The sequence below is a fragment of the Bos grunniens genome, chromosome 1, assembly GCF_055505025.1.
Source record: "Bos grunniens cultivar Pamir isolate PY7600 chromosome 1, Bosgru_T2T1.0, whole genome shotgun sequence".
Lineage (NCBI taxonomy): Eukaryota > Metazoa > Chordata > Mammalia > Artiodactyla > Bovidae > Bos > Bos grunniens.
The window spans coordinates 104,125,286-104,140,950 of NC_141165.1; the positions used below are offsets into that span (position 1 = coordinate 104,125,286).

The following is a 15,665-nucleotide window of genomic DNA, read 5'->3' on the forward strand; positions in this document are numbered from 1 at the left end:
GAGACTTTCCAAGGCATAGAGTTTGGTTTGTTTACACAGGCTGCCACAGTATTGGAGCCACCCCAGTCTGACAGCCTGCTTGCTTCATTGATTTAACACTATTAAATGGCAAAGCTGAGGTCAGAAACAGAACTTGTGTTTACTAGCCTCATGCCTATTTCACTCTCACTGTCTTCTGGAAACAAACAAAACAGAGAGATGGACAGACTCCCTGGATTCAGGATCTGATTCAGACTTCTGCAGTGTGACACAAAGCCTTTGAGGACACAAAGCCCAGGTTGCTGCCATCAGCCTTGCATGTGGACTACTGCCTGCTGCAGGGGGAAGTGCACCATGGTTCAGAGCAAAAGTCCAAATTGGCAGCCCCTGAGCAGAACCTAGAATTCAAACATGGTTGGTCTACACTGGTTTAAAAAAGTCAGATGTACACATTTGTATTTCCTTTTTCTTTTGAAAAATGAAAATTATGGGAAAATAAAAATCTGGCCAACCTTGTTTTAGATGCCCTTGTGAAAAAAGAATTGATGCTTTTGAGCTGTGATGTTGAAGACTCTTGAGAGTCACTTGGGCTGCAAGGAGATCAAACCAGTCAATCCTAAAGGAAATCAACCCTAAATATTCATTAGAAGGACTGATGCTGAAGCTGAAGCTCCAATACTTTGGCCACCTGATGTGAAGAGTCAACCAATTAAAAAAGACCCTGATGCTGGGGAAGATTGAAGGCAGGAGGAGAAGGGGACAACAGAGGACGAGATGGTTGGATGGCATCACCGACTCGATGGACATGAGTTTGTGCAAGCTCCGGGAGATGGTGAAGGACAGGGAAGCCTGACGTGATGCAGTCCATGGGGTTGCAGAGAGTCAGGCACAACTGCGTGACTGAAAAGCAACAACAACAAAATCTGGCCAACCTGGTTTCAAATGCCCCTGTGGCAATGGGGCAAAGTGTTCTTTAAGTGTGGTGTCCTCTCACTTTCCGACATTCTCACCCTCCTGTTGTCTTACTCCCAGCTTCCATAGGTGTCCCCTGTCACCTATTTTGGGACTCCTGATCAACTTAGTCAGGGAATGAAGAAATTTAGCACTTCCCAGCTCTGAAAGCACATGATGACGTGATTTAGGAGCATGTCTGAAATCCCATGGGCCCACCTCAAGAGGAGATTGAGAAATGGCAGCTATTGTATTTGGACCCCGAAAATCTTCAGGCAGTGCATTTGCCTGATTCTAATAGCTTCTAAAGTACTTCTGAGAAGTTTGATAAATTGTGACCATGTAAATGTATGGCTCCCAGATGAGTAATTCTCTGATCATGAGAAATCAGAGAGTAGTTTGAGAGAGAAAATTATCTTCTGACTCTTCAGGGTGTGCTGTGTTCTTTTGAAGTAGAAGAGAATTGTCCAGAATATTCTTTTTCATAATTCTTTTAGGACCCCTGGAAAACACTTGCCTCCAAGTTTCTAACTCATCCAAACACTGAATTACTCATAATAACCATACTTTCTTCTGGAGAATCCAAGTACTGTAAACCAGCTACAATTCTTTAAAACAATAAATGGGAGGTAGTAGCGTTCCCTTTCCCTGGATAAAAAGTGAAAGCACGAAGAAGTCAAGTGAAATGGCAACCCACTCCAGCGTTCTTGCCTGGAGAATCCCAGGGACGGGGGAGCCTGGTAGGCTACCGTCTATGGGGTCGCACAGAGTCAGACACAACTGAAGCAGCAGCGTTCCCTTTCCCTGGGACGACACAGAGGGATGGTATGGGGAGGGAGGAGGGAGGAGGGTTCAGGATGGGGAACACATGTATACCTGTGGCGGGTTCACTTCAATATTTGGCAAAACCAATACAATATTGTAAAGTTTAAAAATAAAATAAAATTTAAAAAAAAAAAGTAAAAGCACGAAGAAGTCAAGTGATTCCCTTAGAGGGCATGGAGCATGTCAAGAGGACATCAGTGACTAAACTCTGACCCTGCCTCAGCTGTTGCTCCAGCTAGATAGTTTATCAGTTTCTTATGTTGTTAGCTGGCCCATTTTTTCCAGATTGCTTATGGGTTTTGTACATCTTAATGAATTAGCACTACACAAATGTTTGTAAAACAATTTGGCTTAGCATAGATTTGTTTGCTTCAAGAAAATGGGGATGGATTGTTTTTTATAAATTACAAAAATAATGCATGAATGTTGCCCCAAAGACAATATGGAGAAACTAAAAAGAGGAAAATAAAGATTACCTATAATGTCATAGAGAGAGATAACAATGGCTAACATTTTAGTATACACTGTACCCAACATTTTTTATGTATATAGTCAGCCATAATACAACTACACTTATATATATATATATATATATGTATGTATGTATATACACTTAGGATCATAATATACAGATATTTTGTAACCTAATTTTTCCTCTCAAAATAAATCCTAAAAATCTTTTCAGGTCAGTAATATCGATCTGCACCATCATTTTAAAAGATCACAGTGTTTCATTGTATTCATACTTTTTTTATACTTTAACTAACCAATCTCCTATTGTTGACATTTAAATTTTTGCTTATTATTTTTGTAACAACTAAACAATGCTTCAGTGAGTATCTTTGCACAGTTGCCTGATATTTCTTTGAGAAAAAACACCTGAAATAGACTTTTGTGTTGAGACATAAATATTTTTAAAGCTTTTGTAGACATTGCCTTATTGCTTCTAGAACTTTGACACATTTATGCTTTCATCACCAGGGTTTGATAATGTGACAAAAAGGAGCCTTTTTAGTACTTTTTTTCTTCTTTTTTTAGCTCTACAGTTTGGGGAGAAGAAACGCAAGAAAGGAGCTTCGTTCCAAATGGTTGCATCTCTGCATAAAGTAATTTTTAATTGTATCTATTCATATATTAGCTACTTCACAATCTGCATATATTACTTATTTGTAATTTTACATCTTCTTATGAGGATAAAGTATCTGAAGTTAACCAAGTTGGAAAAGTTGAATATTATCTTGGTATTTATGGATTTTAGTGGACAATGTTTATCTCCTACTTAGATCCTGTTTATCAGCCTGGCACTCATCTTACCACTGATGGAAGTATAGGCTCATAACAACTCACAGTTGCCAGAATGGGAAGCTAAGTAATCTCCTTCCCTGCCTCTCAAGACTTTGGTCCCTCCCTTGCCTCAAGGAGATACCAACTGTAGTATAATTGGTGCATTTATGTTCAGAGCTTTTGCAGGACTCAGACTAAACTGAGTCCATGCCATTGCTTTTTTCTTCCCCTCCCCTGCTTGGCTTCCCTCCTTCTCCAGATAAATCTCTTGAACCAGAAGCTCCATCTCAGATTCTGCTTCCAGATGAAGATAAAATTTTTACAGACAGAATACTTGAGAAACAATTTCTTTCTTCAAGTTATTTTATTGCCCTTCCATAAATTATTGCTACCAAATTGCTACCAAACAGGTAGATATGATTCACAACAGAACAGTTAGATAAATATTGACTTGTCATAGGAAGAAAATAATGTATTTTGGTAAGCAGGGAAAAATGTTGAATTCATTATTTCTTTGTTGGTTTGTATCTGACTAAGATTAAATTGATCATTGTGGAGACTCTTGTGAGGTGGATTGGACTTTTTAGTGATTTCTAAGTGATTTTGTGTTGATTTATGTTCTCCATTTTAGGAAAACCTAAATAAATTAATGACTAAGCTGAAATCAACTGCACCTCATTTTGTGAGATGCATAAATCCCAATGTGAACAAAACACCAGGTAAGTAAATTTTTTTGTAATCCACACTAGGAAATTCTTTTGATTTAAGCTATGTTGAATGTCTTTCAAAGAAGCATTCACCAGTCTCTTTTATATAAGGGTAGATTTTAATAAAGAAAACTAAAATAAGTTAAAAGTGAGTTTTTCAAAACTTCCTCAAGATTGCCTTTGAATTAAGATTCAGGTGGACATGCAGAAGGATTTCACAAAGCAGACTCAATTGGGTAACGCTAGAATACTTGATATTATCATTTAAATTCCTCCTTGAATTTCATGCTAAAATGTGGATGAGCTTCTATGCCATTGTCTACAAGGGCAAAGTATAAAAAAAAGGAATTGAATAATCAATTAGGGGATTAAGGTGGATATTTCAGCAAAAAGAAAATCATTTGGTCTAAATTATCTAAATTGACCATAAAGAGAGATTCTAAATCTATTTCTAATTGTTAAGAACTCCCTCTAGTCTTGCTTCATCATACTACTATCTTTCCTTTCCTTAATAGTACCCATCTCTTTAGTTATGTACTCCTGGGCAGTAGATACTTTTTTAAAAATGTTTTATTTTTTCTCCTATTTTATTGAGATATAATTAACACGCAATGCTTATAAATTTAGGGTATACAGCATAATGGTTTGCCTTGTATACATTATGAAATGATTATAGGTTTAATTAACATCCATCATGTCTTATAGATTTCAAAACAAAGAGAAAAACATTTCCTTGTGATGAGAACTCTTAGGATTTACTCTCTTAATAATGTTCAGTATACCATACTGCAGTGTTAACTGTAGTCATCATGGTGCACATTCCACCCCTAAGACTTATTTATGTTAAAAATGGAAGCTTACACCTTTTGATGACCTTTCATCCAATTTCCCCTCCCCTCCCCTACTTCCGGTAACCACAAAATTGAATCTCTTTTTTTATGCATTTGTTTGTTTGTTTTTTAAAGATTCCATGTATAAGTGAGTGATATTTTCACCATAAGCTTCTTTGCTATTAACACCTTTGTGCAAGCATTTTTGCAGCAAACTTTCACCTACAGGACCAATTAGCCATCAAGCAATTTTGTCATAAAAGATAAAACAACAACAAAAAAAAGAGGGACATTAGAAGAATATAATTAAACATGCAAAATGAATAATAAAATTAAAAACATTGTATTGTGAAATATGAAATATTTGAATTACTTAAAATGTATGTAGATCCATGGCAATGCTGCAAGCATAGCTGATTTTACTTTGTGGGTTGAACCTAACCATTTATCTTCCAAGTCTTTGTTCATAGTTCATTATACATTTTTTTTGGCTTGTTGATTCATCTTTTTGTTCTGCACTACACTTTTTATTTTTTGCAAAAATGTCTTCCCTCAGTGAGAGAGGTGTCACTAAATACAAGTACTAAAATAGATGTTTGTAACTGAGCTTTGTGTCATGTTGTGAAAGCGTTCCACACTACTATTTGCTCTTGGCATATTGTCACATGTCTGTTGGTAGATGTTCCAGGTTCTATGGAAAATGTGGGTTCCACTCTGCACTGTGGAGGCCCTCGGCCTCTTTCAGATTCATGGAATATGAGAATGAGAGTGCTGTGCCAATGGAGAAATGAAACCAAACTGTCAGCCAGTTGAAACCAGTTATTTTATCTTTTATGGCAAAATCGCTGCATGGCCAATTAGTTATACAATGAAAACACCAGTGGGAGGAATGCTTTCAGGAAAGACATTTAGGATGAAAATATCTAGAATCATAAATGAGATCATATGGTATTTGTCTTTCTCTGGCTTATTTTGTTTAGCATAATGACCTCAAGGTCCTTTTATGTTTTCATACATGGGAGGATATCTTCCTTTTATATGGCTGAATAATATTCCATTATATATATATACCACATCTCTTTTAGCTGTTCATCCATCAAGGGACACTTAGGTTGTTTCTGTTCCTTGGCTTTTGTAGTGGACACTTTTTAATGAGTGGATAGTGCTGGGGTGAGGTCATGAGATAGGTAGGTGGTGGTGAATTATTTATGTTTTAATTAACAAAGCAAAGTTTTTACAGATATTAATTACAGGGATTGCTTTCCTTACTTCTTGGATTTGAATATTCCCAGCCTTCTCTTTTGAATTACTGGCTTTTATGGAGCTTGGTTGGAGGCTGTCAGCCTCGAAGCTGTGTATGTGACAAGCACTTACTGTCTTCGGAACGCTAATCATCCTTGGATTAGGTAGCCAGATGTTGCTGATCCTGATTTCTGAGGTTCTGCAAAACCTTGCATTTTTATTAACATCCTGTAATTAAGACCCCAATCTTGACAGTCTGTGACCTGTTTGGGGAAAGTGTGATGCTAAACAATGATGCTGCAGTTTGAGTTTTTGCAATGCAAACACTTCATGTTCACTCATGCTGTATGTTTTTTGCCTTATTGTTTCTCATCAGCTGGGTTTCTGAATGCATCTAGGGACACTGCTTCCATCTAGCAAGGAATCTAATTAGCTGCCTCTATTTTGAAGCAATTCTGTTACCTATTAGAGTTGGCTCCCATCGAGCCAGCTCTGATATCAGCAGGGTATTTTTTTTTTAATTCTTAAGACAAAGTCATAAGAAAAGCTTCATGATCTAATCAGAACAGTTCTTCATATGTCCTTAAAGGGAATAAGCATGCCTGCTGCTATTATGTCACAGAACTCGGCTTTCGCTCCTTCTCACAGATGATCTGTTTCTGTCTGTGACAGGGATGGGAGTACAGGACTATGGATATATGTCCTACTGTTTATTTCTGTGACTCTGGACAGAAGCAGAAAATCATCTCATTCCCATTTTCCTTATAACATTCTAGCAGGTCTTTGTTAGGAGAGTGCCATTTGGCTTCTTCCAGATGTCTTACTGAGAGCCAGATACAATGGCTTATTGGTTGGCTTTTCAAAGGCTTCTATCAGAGACTGCAGCTGCAGCTCTAGTGGGCTTCATCTCAGGAACAAAGGGGTACTAGGAGAAGGCTTATACTTTAGAACACAACTTAAGTTTTCTCAAGATCACCAGAAGAGAATGTAGGCTGGGTGTGGCCAGTTCTTCCCAAATGCGAAACAGTAAACAGAATTTTGTGGCTGTGCTTACCTTCCCCTTTCTTTGCATTCTCCCTTCTTGTAATCCCTTCCCCTTCCTACTTGGAGGTGCCAGTTCTCTTTTGTGTTTTATCCCCACTCTAGTTGATTTTTGACTGGCAAATGGATATTATACCGGCCATTTACATTAGGACAAAAAATGTATTTTTTCACCTTCTAGGAGTATTTGCTTATATAATCTTGACTAACCGTGAACTAAAGGATTCATCCCAGGTAAATCCTACCTAGAGACTGCTACATTATAGGTGGGGACTTTGAGAGCCATCAGGCTGACAGTCAATGAGTCCTTTTAACTATCAAGTAGAGAACACCAGATTCAGACTCTTTTAACCCACGATGCAGCAACTAGGACAAAATCTAGGGTAACCATCATTTTAGACATGGACTCATGGTGAACCTCTTTCTTCAGGTGTAATGGACCCTTATTTGGTTCTACAGCAGCTGCGCTGTAATGGTGTCTTAGAAGGGATCACGATATGCCGTGAAGGTTTTCCACACCGACTGCTGTATGCTGATTTTAAGCAAAGGTAAACATACATCCTGGGATTCAAGAAGCCTGGAGCATTTCTTTTTCCCCCTTCTCTTTCTGAGTGCTTAGGCATGCATTGTTTGTTTGGTGGATATCCTCCAGACTACAGATCGATGTGTTTTGGTGGTGGTGAGATATATGATGACAGAGTTCCATTATTATTTCCCCTTAAATCCAACATCCATGTAGCTGTAATATCCTTAAATCTCTATTACTGGATAATAGACCCACATATAGAAGAAATATATAGAGAAGAACGATACAGAGGCTGAATTGAATCTCTGAAATGTTGTTGGTACTTAATCGTAGCTGCCATCCAAGCGGGCTGTTTCTTTCCTAGCAGAGCCTGTGAAAGGCAGAAAGCCAGCAGGGTATGCGGCAGGAGGCAAGAGAGGTATTTTTGCTTTCTATTTCCTGAATTCTAAAAGTGTCAATTATAAGTCATCAAGCTAATTTGAGCAAAGTATAGTAGAGTAGAAAGAGTACCTGTGTCAGTATTAAGAAGCATATTTCTAGCTCTCCACCAACTCACCATTACTACGAGGAAATCCTGGGAAAGTTCTTTAATGTCTCTGCTTCTCAGTGTCCTTATCTGTACTTAGAGACACTTAAGCCTGTCTCTTTGTCTTTCCTCTGATCCCTACTCCACTCTCCCGCTCCTTCCTCTTGAGCATAAAATCAAGTGAGGTGGTCTTGACAGCACTATGAAAAGTATAAACTATTATACCAAAGGAAAGAATTATTGCTTGTATCCTCATTATTATTGCCAAGAGTTTTGTGAAAATTGAACATATTGATAGGAGAGGTGGAAGTTTATATATATATAGACACACTTCCCTTTGCCTTACTTGTCCAAATTATTCTTTATATGCACCCCTGACCTCAGGATTTATTCTTTACTTAAATTAGGTACTACATTCTGAACCCAAGGGTGTTTCCAAAGAGCAAATTTGCAAGCAACAGAAAAGCAGCTGAAGAATTACTTGACTCCTTAGAGATAGACCATACCCAGTACCGCTTTGGAATCACTAAGGTAACCAGAGAACCACAAAGAATGCATTTGGAAAAGAGTGGGAGGAAAATCTGTATATCTGAAAATACCCATGAAAATGCAATTATAAGGCTTTTACAGCTCTTGTGACCACAAATAATACAAATAGAACTCTGTTGAGAGTGAAAACTTTGGCTATGTTGAGAGAGAAAATTTGAAAGTCAATGCTTTTTGAAACTTAGCCTTGATTACATTGTTTTGCTCTATCATTTTTATATATTTATTTTTAATTGGAGGATAATTGCTTTACAATATTGTGTTGGTTTCTGCCATATATCAACATGAATTGGCCACAGGTATATGCATGAGATGGTTAGGTAGTATCACTCAATGGACATGAATTTGAGCAAACTCTGGGAGATAGTGAAGGACAGAGAAGCCTGGTGTGCTACAAGTCCATGGGGTTGCAAAGAGTCAGACACGACTTAGTGACTGAACACACACATATATATGTCCCCTCCTTCTTGAACCTCTCTCCCACCTCCTACCCCATCGCACCCCTCTAGGTTGTCTCAGGGCACAGGATTTGAACTTCCTGCATCATACAGCAAGTTTCCCTTGGCTATCTAATTTTACCTATGGTAATGTATATGTTTAAGTGCTACTCTCTCAATTCAGCCCACCCTCTCCTGCCCCGACTGCATCCACAAATCTGTTCTCTCTGCATCTCCTTTGCTGCCCTGCTGTAGGTTCATCAGTTCTTTCTAGATTCCATATATATGCGTTAATATACGATATTTGTCTATCTCTTTCTGACTTAACTTCACCCTGTATAATAGGCTCTAAGTTCATACACCTCATTAGAACTGAGTCAAATACATTCCTTTTTATGTCTGAGTAATATTCCCTTGTGTACAACTTCTTTATTAATCTCTCTGTCAATAGACATCTAGGTTGCTTCCATGTTCTAGCTATTGTAAATAGTGCTGCGATGAACATTGGGATACATGTGTCTTCTTCAATTATGGTTTTCTCAGGGAATATGACCAGTAGTGGGATTGCTGGGCTATATGATAATTTCATTTCTAGTTTTTTAAGGACTTTCCATTCTGTTCTCCATAGTGGCTGTATCAATTTTCATTCCCACCCCAAAAGAGGGCTCCCTTTTCTCCATACCCTTTCCAGCACATATTGTTGGTAGATTTTTTAATGATGGCCTTGATTATATTTATTAATACATCTTTATAATTACTTATCTAAGCAAGTTTGTGCCAAGATATAAAATAATTAATCAACTTTAGGGTGATAAAAAATGTTTATATACATCAGAGCTAGACAAAATTGAATCAACTTACTGGAGATAACTGCCTGTCTGCATGTGAACAGATTCATCCATAAGTATGCTCTCAGGAAATTAATTCTGAAAGACTGCCTGAGTAACTAAAAACAGTAAAATCAACCCTACTATCCAAAACGTTAGTCCAAAGCTAATTTCCTTAAATTTGATTCACTAAATTCTGCTTCATCTTGGAGATTTTGGCAGATCCACATATTTTGGGAAACTGCTAACACATTTGGTTTTCACCTGACAGTGTCAGGGTGTTTCTAATGACATCCATGTGTTAAGTTGCTTTAGTCATGTTTGACTCTTGTGACCCCGTAGACTGTAGCCTGCCAGCCTCCTCTGTCCATGGAGTTCTCCAGGCAAGAATACTGGAATGGGTTGCTATTTCCTTCTGGGGATCTTTCTGACCTAGGGATCAAACCCGAGTCTCCTGTGTCTCCTGCATTGCAGGCAGATTCTTTACTGCTGAGCCACTGGGAAAGCCATAAAAGGGCCAGGTTATTTAAAGGAGAATTGGAGGATGTATGATAAAGAGCTTACAGAAAAAGAAATCTGTTGGACATGCTTATAAAATGTTACTCAACTCCTACATTTTGAGTACCTGTTTCTGCTGATTTTTACTCCTGGTACCTTGCTTCCTTGTATGTTTAGTTATTTTTGTTGTGTACTGCTTACCTAGGCTAGGACTATTATGAGTTGAGGGGCTTCCCAGGTAGCACTAGTGGTAAAGAATCCACCTGCCAATGCAGAAAACTTGAGTTTGGTCCCTGGGTTGGGAAGATCCCTTGGAGAAGAGCACGGCTACCCACTCCAATATTTTTGCCTAGAGAATCCTATGGACAGAGAAGCCTGGTGGTCCATAGGGTCACAAAGAATCCAACATGACTGAAGTGACTCAGCACACAATATAAATTGAGAGCCTCCTGAAGCACAAAATCTGAGGCAGCACTCACTCGTGGTGTAAGTACTGACTTGTACAAGCCTGAAAGTGAGTGCTGCCTTAACATTTGTGCTTTAAGTACCTCACTCACCTCATCCTGACCCTTACTAATGATTCTTAAAAAAAAAAATTATGTGTATTTTTTTTTATCGTCTAAGATGAAGGTGACTTTCTCTAGAGCAGTGGTCAGCAAACTATGGCCTAAGGGCCATATCAATGGCCTATTTTTTATATGGCCCCCTTGCTAAAAATGATTTGGCATTTTTAAAGAGGAAGAAAAATGAAAAAAGAGGAGGAGGCACAGGTAGAGGAGGTGGGGAGAAGGGAGGGAGTGGGTGTGGGAGTAGAAGTTCTACAGAGACTGAGTGTGGCCTGCAAAGCCTAAAAATTTTCACTATCTGGCACTTTACAGATAAAGTGTGCAGACCCCTGCCTGGGCCTAGCTTCAAATTAAAACCAAGTTCCTTAAACAACCTAGACATAGCTAATAGATTGGGAGGAGGACAGTCTAAGTTCTTAAGGAACTAATACAACCACAGGATTAAATGAAGTTTTTTGCTTTGGCAAGCTTTAGGTTTATAAAACCAAACTTTCTAGAATGTACATTTTACACATTATGAAAAATTAACAAGAAATAGAACTGATCATCAAATACATTAGTTGCTCATATGGCCATTCAATAGACATTTACTGAATGCCCACTAGGACTGGAACTGACATCTGACATTTCTTTTAGGTGCTTTTAAAAGCTGGCTCTCTGAGCAAACTGGAAGCCATGAGAGATGAGAGATTATCAAAAGTCTTCACATTGTTCCAAGCCAGAGTACGGGGAAAACTGATGCAAATCAAATTCCAAAGGATTCTGGAAGAGAGGTATGATATCCCACCCTGCACCCCTACTGCTAGAGCAACAGTGTGCCTCAGTCTAGGCGACTTCTCACTGCCTTATAATGAGTCAGGGTAGAGAGCTCTGCCACCTTTGCTTAGTCTGGGACTTAATGTGAAATTTTTAAAATTATGGAACACCAAACAGAGCACAAACGGCTTTTATTACCCTAACTAAGAATAAGCATAATTCAGATATTTCTTGCATTGCTTCCAGTCTTCCCTTTGGAGGGATTCTTTATAGTTGGCAAAGTCTGGCTCTCTGAGAGTGGTGTGACTCATAATTCAAAACAGAAGCAGACCTAGAAGGGCTGGCAGGCATCTCACAGCCAACTCTGTGGGGAAATTTGCTGTAAAGCAGGTATGTTTTCTGACCACTTTACAGCGTCCCCTGGGTCAGAAACTGATTCTTGGTGACATGTAACCATAACTCTCTTACTTCAATTCAGGCAGGTTCACTAGGGACATTTATCACCACCTCTGGACACTGAGTGTAGGTTTTGTTAATCCTTTAATATAATTATGGAAAAGCAAGCTCCAAACAAAGGGATTTTGAGCAAGGGGTTCTGTGGTTGTCATATTTACTTTTTGCTGTAGATAGGTCCACAGGTCTTGGTATGATTTGCTTACTTGACAGTTGTTAATTCCTTCTGTTTCCCCAAAGAAGAGAGAAACCATTACATTATCAGAGATATCAGAGAGACGTCTCCTAAGAGTTTTCCATGACTCCCATATAGTATCCAACATGGTATGGGAGTTTATGAGAGTTCAGGGATCAGAAGATATGACTTCTGTTACAGGTTTTGTAAACTTGTATGAGACTCTTAATTTTCTCAGTTCACCTCCTTCACCTCTAAAATGAGGTATTTACTATCCATCCTGTCTAAATGACTTTAGACATTTAACAAATGACTTTAAAAGAATTATTATGAAATATTTCAAACACAAAAAATAGAGAAAATACTATAATGTGTACTCACGGAGCTGTCATAAAAGTATATCAATTCCTAACATTTTCTCTGCAACTCCTCACAACTTAAAAATAAATAAATTAATAGACAAAGTAGAAGCCTTTCATGTATTTCTTCCTTGATCCAGGTCCTATTCCTAGCTCCCCAGATCCTGAATTTGTGTTTGTCACTCTGTTTCATTCAAGTTTCACATATAAAACAGAAAAAAGCCACAGTTATCAAGACGGTATGGTACTGGCACAAAGACAGAAATATTGATCAATGGAACAAAATAGAAAGCCCAGAGATAAATCCACGCACATATGGACACCTTATCTTTGACAAAGGAGGCAAGAATATACAATGGATTAAAGACAATCTCTTTAACAAGTGGTGCTGGGAAAACTGGTCAACCACTTGTAAAAGAATGAAACTGGAACACTTTCTAACACCATACACAAAAATAAACTCAAAATGGATTAAAGATCTCAACTTAAGACCAGAAACTATAAAAATCTTAGAGGAGAACATAGGCAAAACACTCTCCGACATACATCACAGCAGGATCCTCTATGACCCACCTCCCAGAATATTGGAAATAAAAGCAAAAATAAACAAGTGGGACCTAATTAAACTTAAAAGCTTCTGCACAACAAAGGAAACTATTAGCAAGGTGAAAAGGCAGCCTTCAGAATGGGAAAAAATAATAGCAAATGAAGCAACCGACAAACAACTAATCTCAAAAATATACAAGCAACTCCTACAGCTCAACTCCAGAAAAATAAATGACCCAATCAAAAAATGGGCCAAAGAACTAAATAGACATTTCTCTAAAGAAGACATACAGATGGCTAACAAACACATGAAAAGATGCTCAACATCACTCATTATCAGAGAAATGCAAATCAAAACCACTATGAAGTACCATTTCACACCAGTCAGAATGGCTGCGATCCAGAAGTCTACAAGCAATAAATGCTGGAGAGGGTGTGGAGAAAAGGGAATTCTCTTACACTGTCGATGGGAATGCAAACTAGTACAGCCACTATGGAGAACAGTGTGGAGATTCCTTAAAAAACTGGAAATAGAACTGCCTTATGATCCAGCAATCCCACTGCTGGGCATACACACTGAGGAAACCAGAAGGGAAAGAGACACGTGCACCCCGATGTTCATCGCAGCACTGTTTATAATAGCCAGGACATGGAAGCAACCTAGATGTCCATCAGCAGATGAATGGATAAGAAAGCTGTGGTACATATACACAATGGAGTATTACTCAGCCATTAAAAAGAATACATTTGAATCAGTTCTAATGAGATGGATGAAACTGGAACCTATTATACAGAGTGAAGTAAGCCAGAAAGAAAAACACCAATACAGTATACTAACACATATATATGGAATTTAGAAAGATGGTAACAATAACCCTGTGTACGAGACAGCAAAAGAGACACTGATGTATAGATCAGTCTTATGGACTCTGTGGGAGAGGGAGAGGGTGGGGAGATTTGGGAGAATGGCATTGAAATATGTATAATATCATGTATGAAACGAGTCACCAGTCCAGGTTCGATGCACAATACTGGATGCTTGGGGCTGGTGCACTGGGACGACCCAGAGGGAGGGTATGGGGAGGGAGGAGGGAGGAGGGTTCAGGATGGGGAACACATGTATACCTGTGGCAGATTCATTTCGATATTTGGCAAAACTAATACAATACTGTAAAGTTTAAAAATAAAATAAAATTTTTTAAAAAAATAGAAAAAAAATAAAACAGAAAAAGATGTAACATTTTTCTGTAGTTACTCACAATATATTCTGAAAAATAAATAAACAGACACAGTTGAAGTCCCTTGTGTATTTCTCCCTTGATCCAAGTTCTACAGAGATATGCAGATATCCTTAAAAGGTTACATGATTCTGCAAGTTTTTAGTCTCCATGGAAACATTGTGTGTCTGTTATCTTAAAATTTGTTCTTTACACGCAGTACTAGTTTTGAAATTAGTTGATATTGATAAATCTACGGCTAGATTATTGATCTTAATTGTTGGACAATATTCTGTTGCATGAATATACTACAATTTATTTATCCACTTGCCAGCTCAATTAAACTTATTTATAATTTTTTATATACAAACAATTCTGCAGTGATATTTTTATAAATGTCTCCCCTTGCACATAATCAAGAGTTTCTTGAGCATGGTGGTGGTGGTGGTGGTTTAGTCGCTAAGTTGCCTCTGACTCTTGCGACCCCATGGATGGTAACCCACTAGGCTCCTCTGTCCATGAGATTCTCCAGGCAAGGATACTGGAGTGGGTTGCCATTCCTTCTACAGGGGATCTTCCCAACCAAGGAATCGAACCCGGATCCCCTGCATTGCAGGCAGATTCTTCCCCTTATAAGGGAAGCCCTTCTTGAGGGTAGTGTGACTCAAAGTGCTGGTGCAATGGCTGATAGTATGTAGGTAGCAGCTGGCCAAGGCTCACACTTTGAGTGGCATTTCTCTAGGTATGAATTATAATATTAGGTTTTAGGCTATACACAGCTCCAGCTTTATGAGATGTCGCCAAAATGCTTTTCATTTTACTCTTTACCAGAAGTTTATGGAAGTCCCATGACTCTATATCCTCATCAACTTGTGGCATTTCAATTTCAAAGACTTGCCAAACTGGGTCATATTTCTGACTTTGGGGGAAGATATAATTTTCCTCTTAATATCATGTTTTCCATAGATTTTTTTTGTAGATATGAAATGTTATATAGAGGACATTTGTGCCATCTTATTTTGTTAATCATGTTTACCAAGAAATGATTAAATTCCTTTTTTGCATCTACGAAATAATTACATGGTTGGGCTTCCCAGGAGGCACTAGTGGTAAAGAACCAGCTTGCCAGTGCAGGAGACACCAGAGACAGGGGTTTGATCCTTGAGTCAGGAAGATCCCCTGGAAGATGGAATGGCAATCCCCCTCCAGTATTCATACCTGGAGAATCCCAAAGAGAGAGGAGCCTGGTGGACTGCAGTCCATGGGGTCACAAAGAGTCAGACACGACTGAGCAACTAACACTTTCACTTTCACTCTTTCTCCAGTAACTCATAAATGTGTTAAGTTAAATTAATAGATTAAAAAATATTAAAC

The 15,665-nt window shown here is 38.4% G+C and overlaps 1 protein-coding gene across 6 annotated transcripts in view; it reads left to right on the plus strand.

The window, feature by feature from the left end:
- MYH15 (myosin heavy chain 15) overlaps positions 1–15,665 on the plus strand; it is a 125,590-nt gene that overhangs the window by 26,381 nt on the left and 83,544 nt on the right. For all 6 annotated transcript variants that reach the window (XM_086407733.1, XM_086407710.1, XM_086407726.1 and 3 more), the window contains 5 exons: positions 2,794–2,861; positions 3,671–3,758; positions 7,290–7,407; positions 8,319–8,442; positions 11,422–11,558. In XM_086407733.1, coding sequence (XP_086263859.1) covers positions 2,794–2,861; positions 3,671–3,758; positions 7,290–7,407; positions 8,319–8,442; positions 11,422–11,558 — 535 coding nt within the window. The remainder of the gene's footprint in view (positions 1–2,793; positions 2,862–3,670; positions 3,759–7,289; positions 7,408–8,318; positions 8,443–11,421; positions 11,559–15,665) is intronic.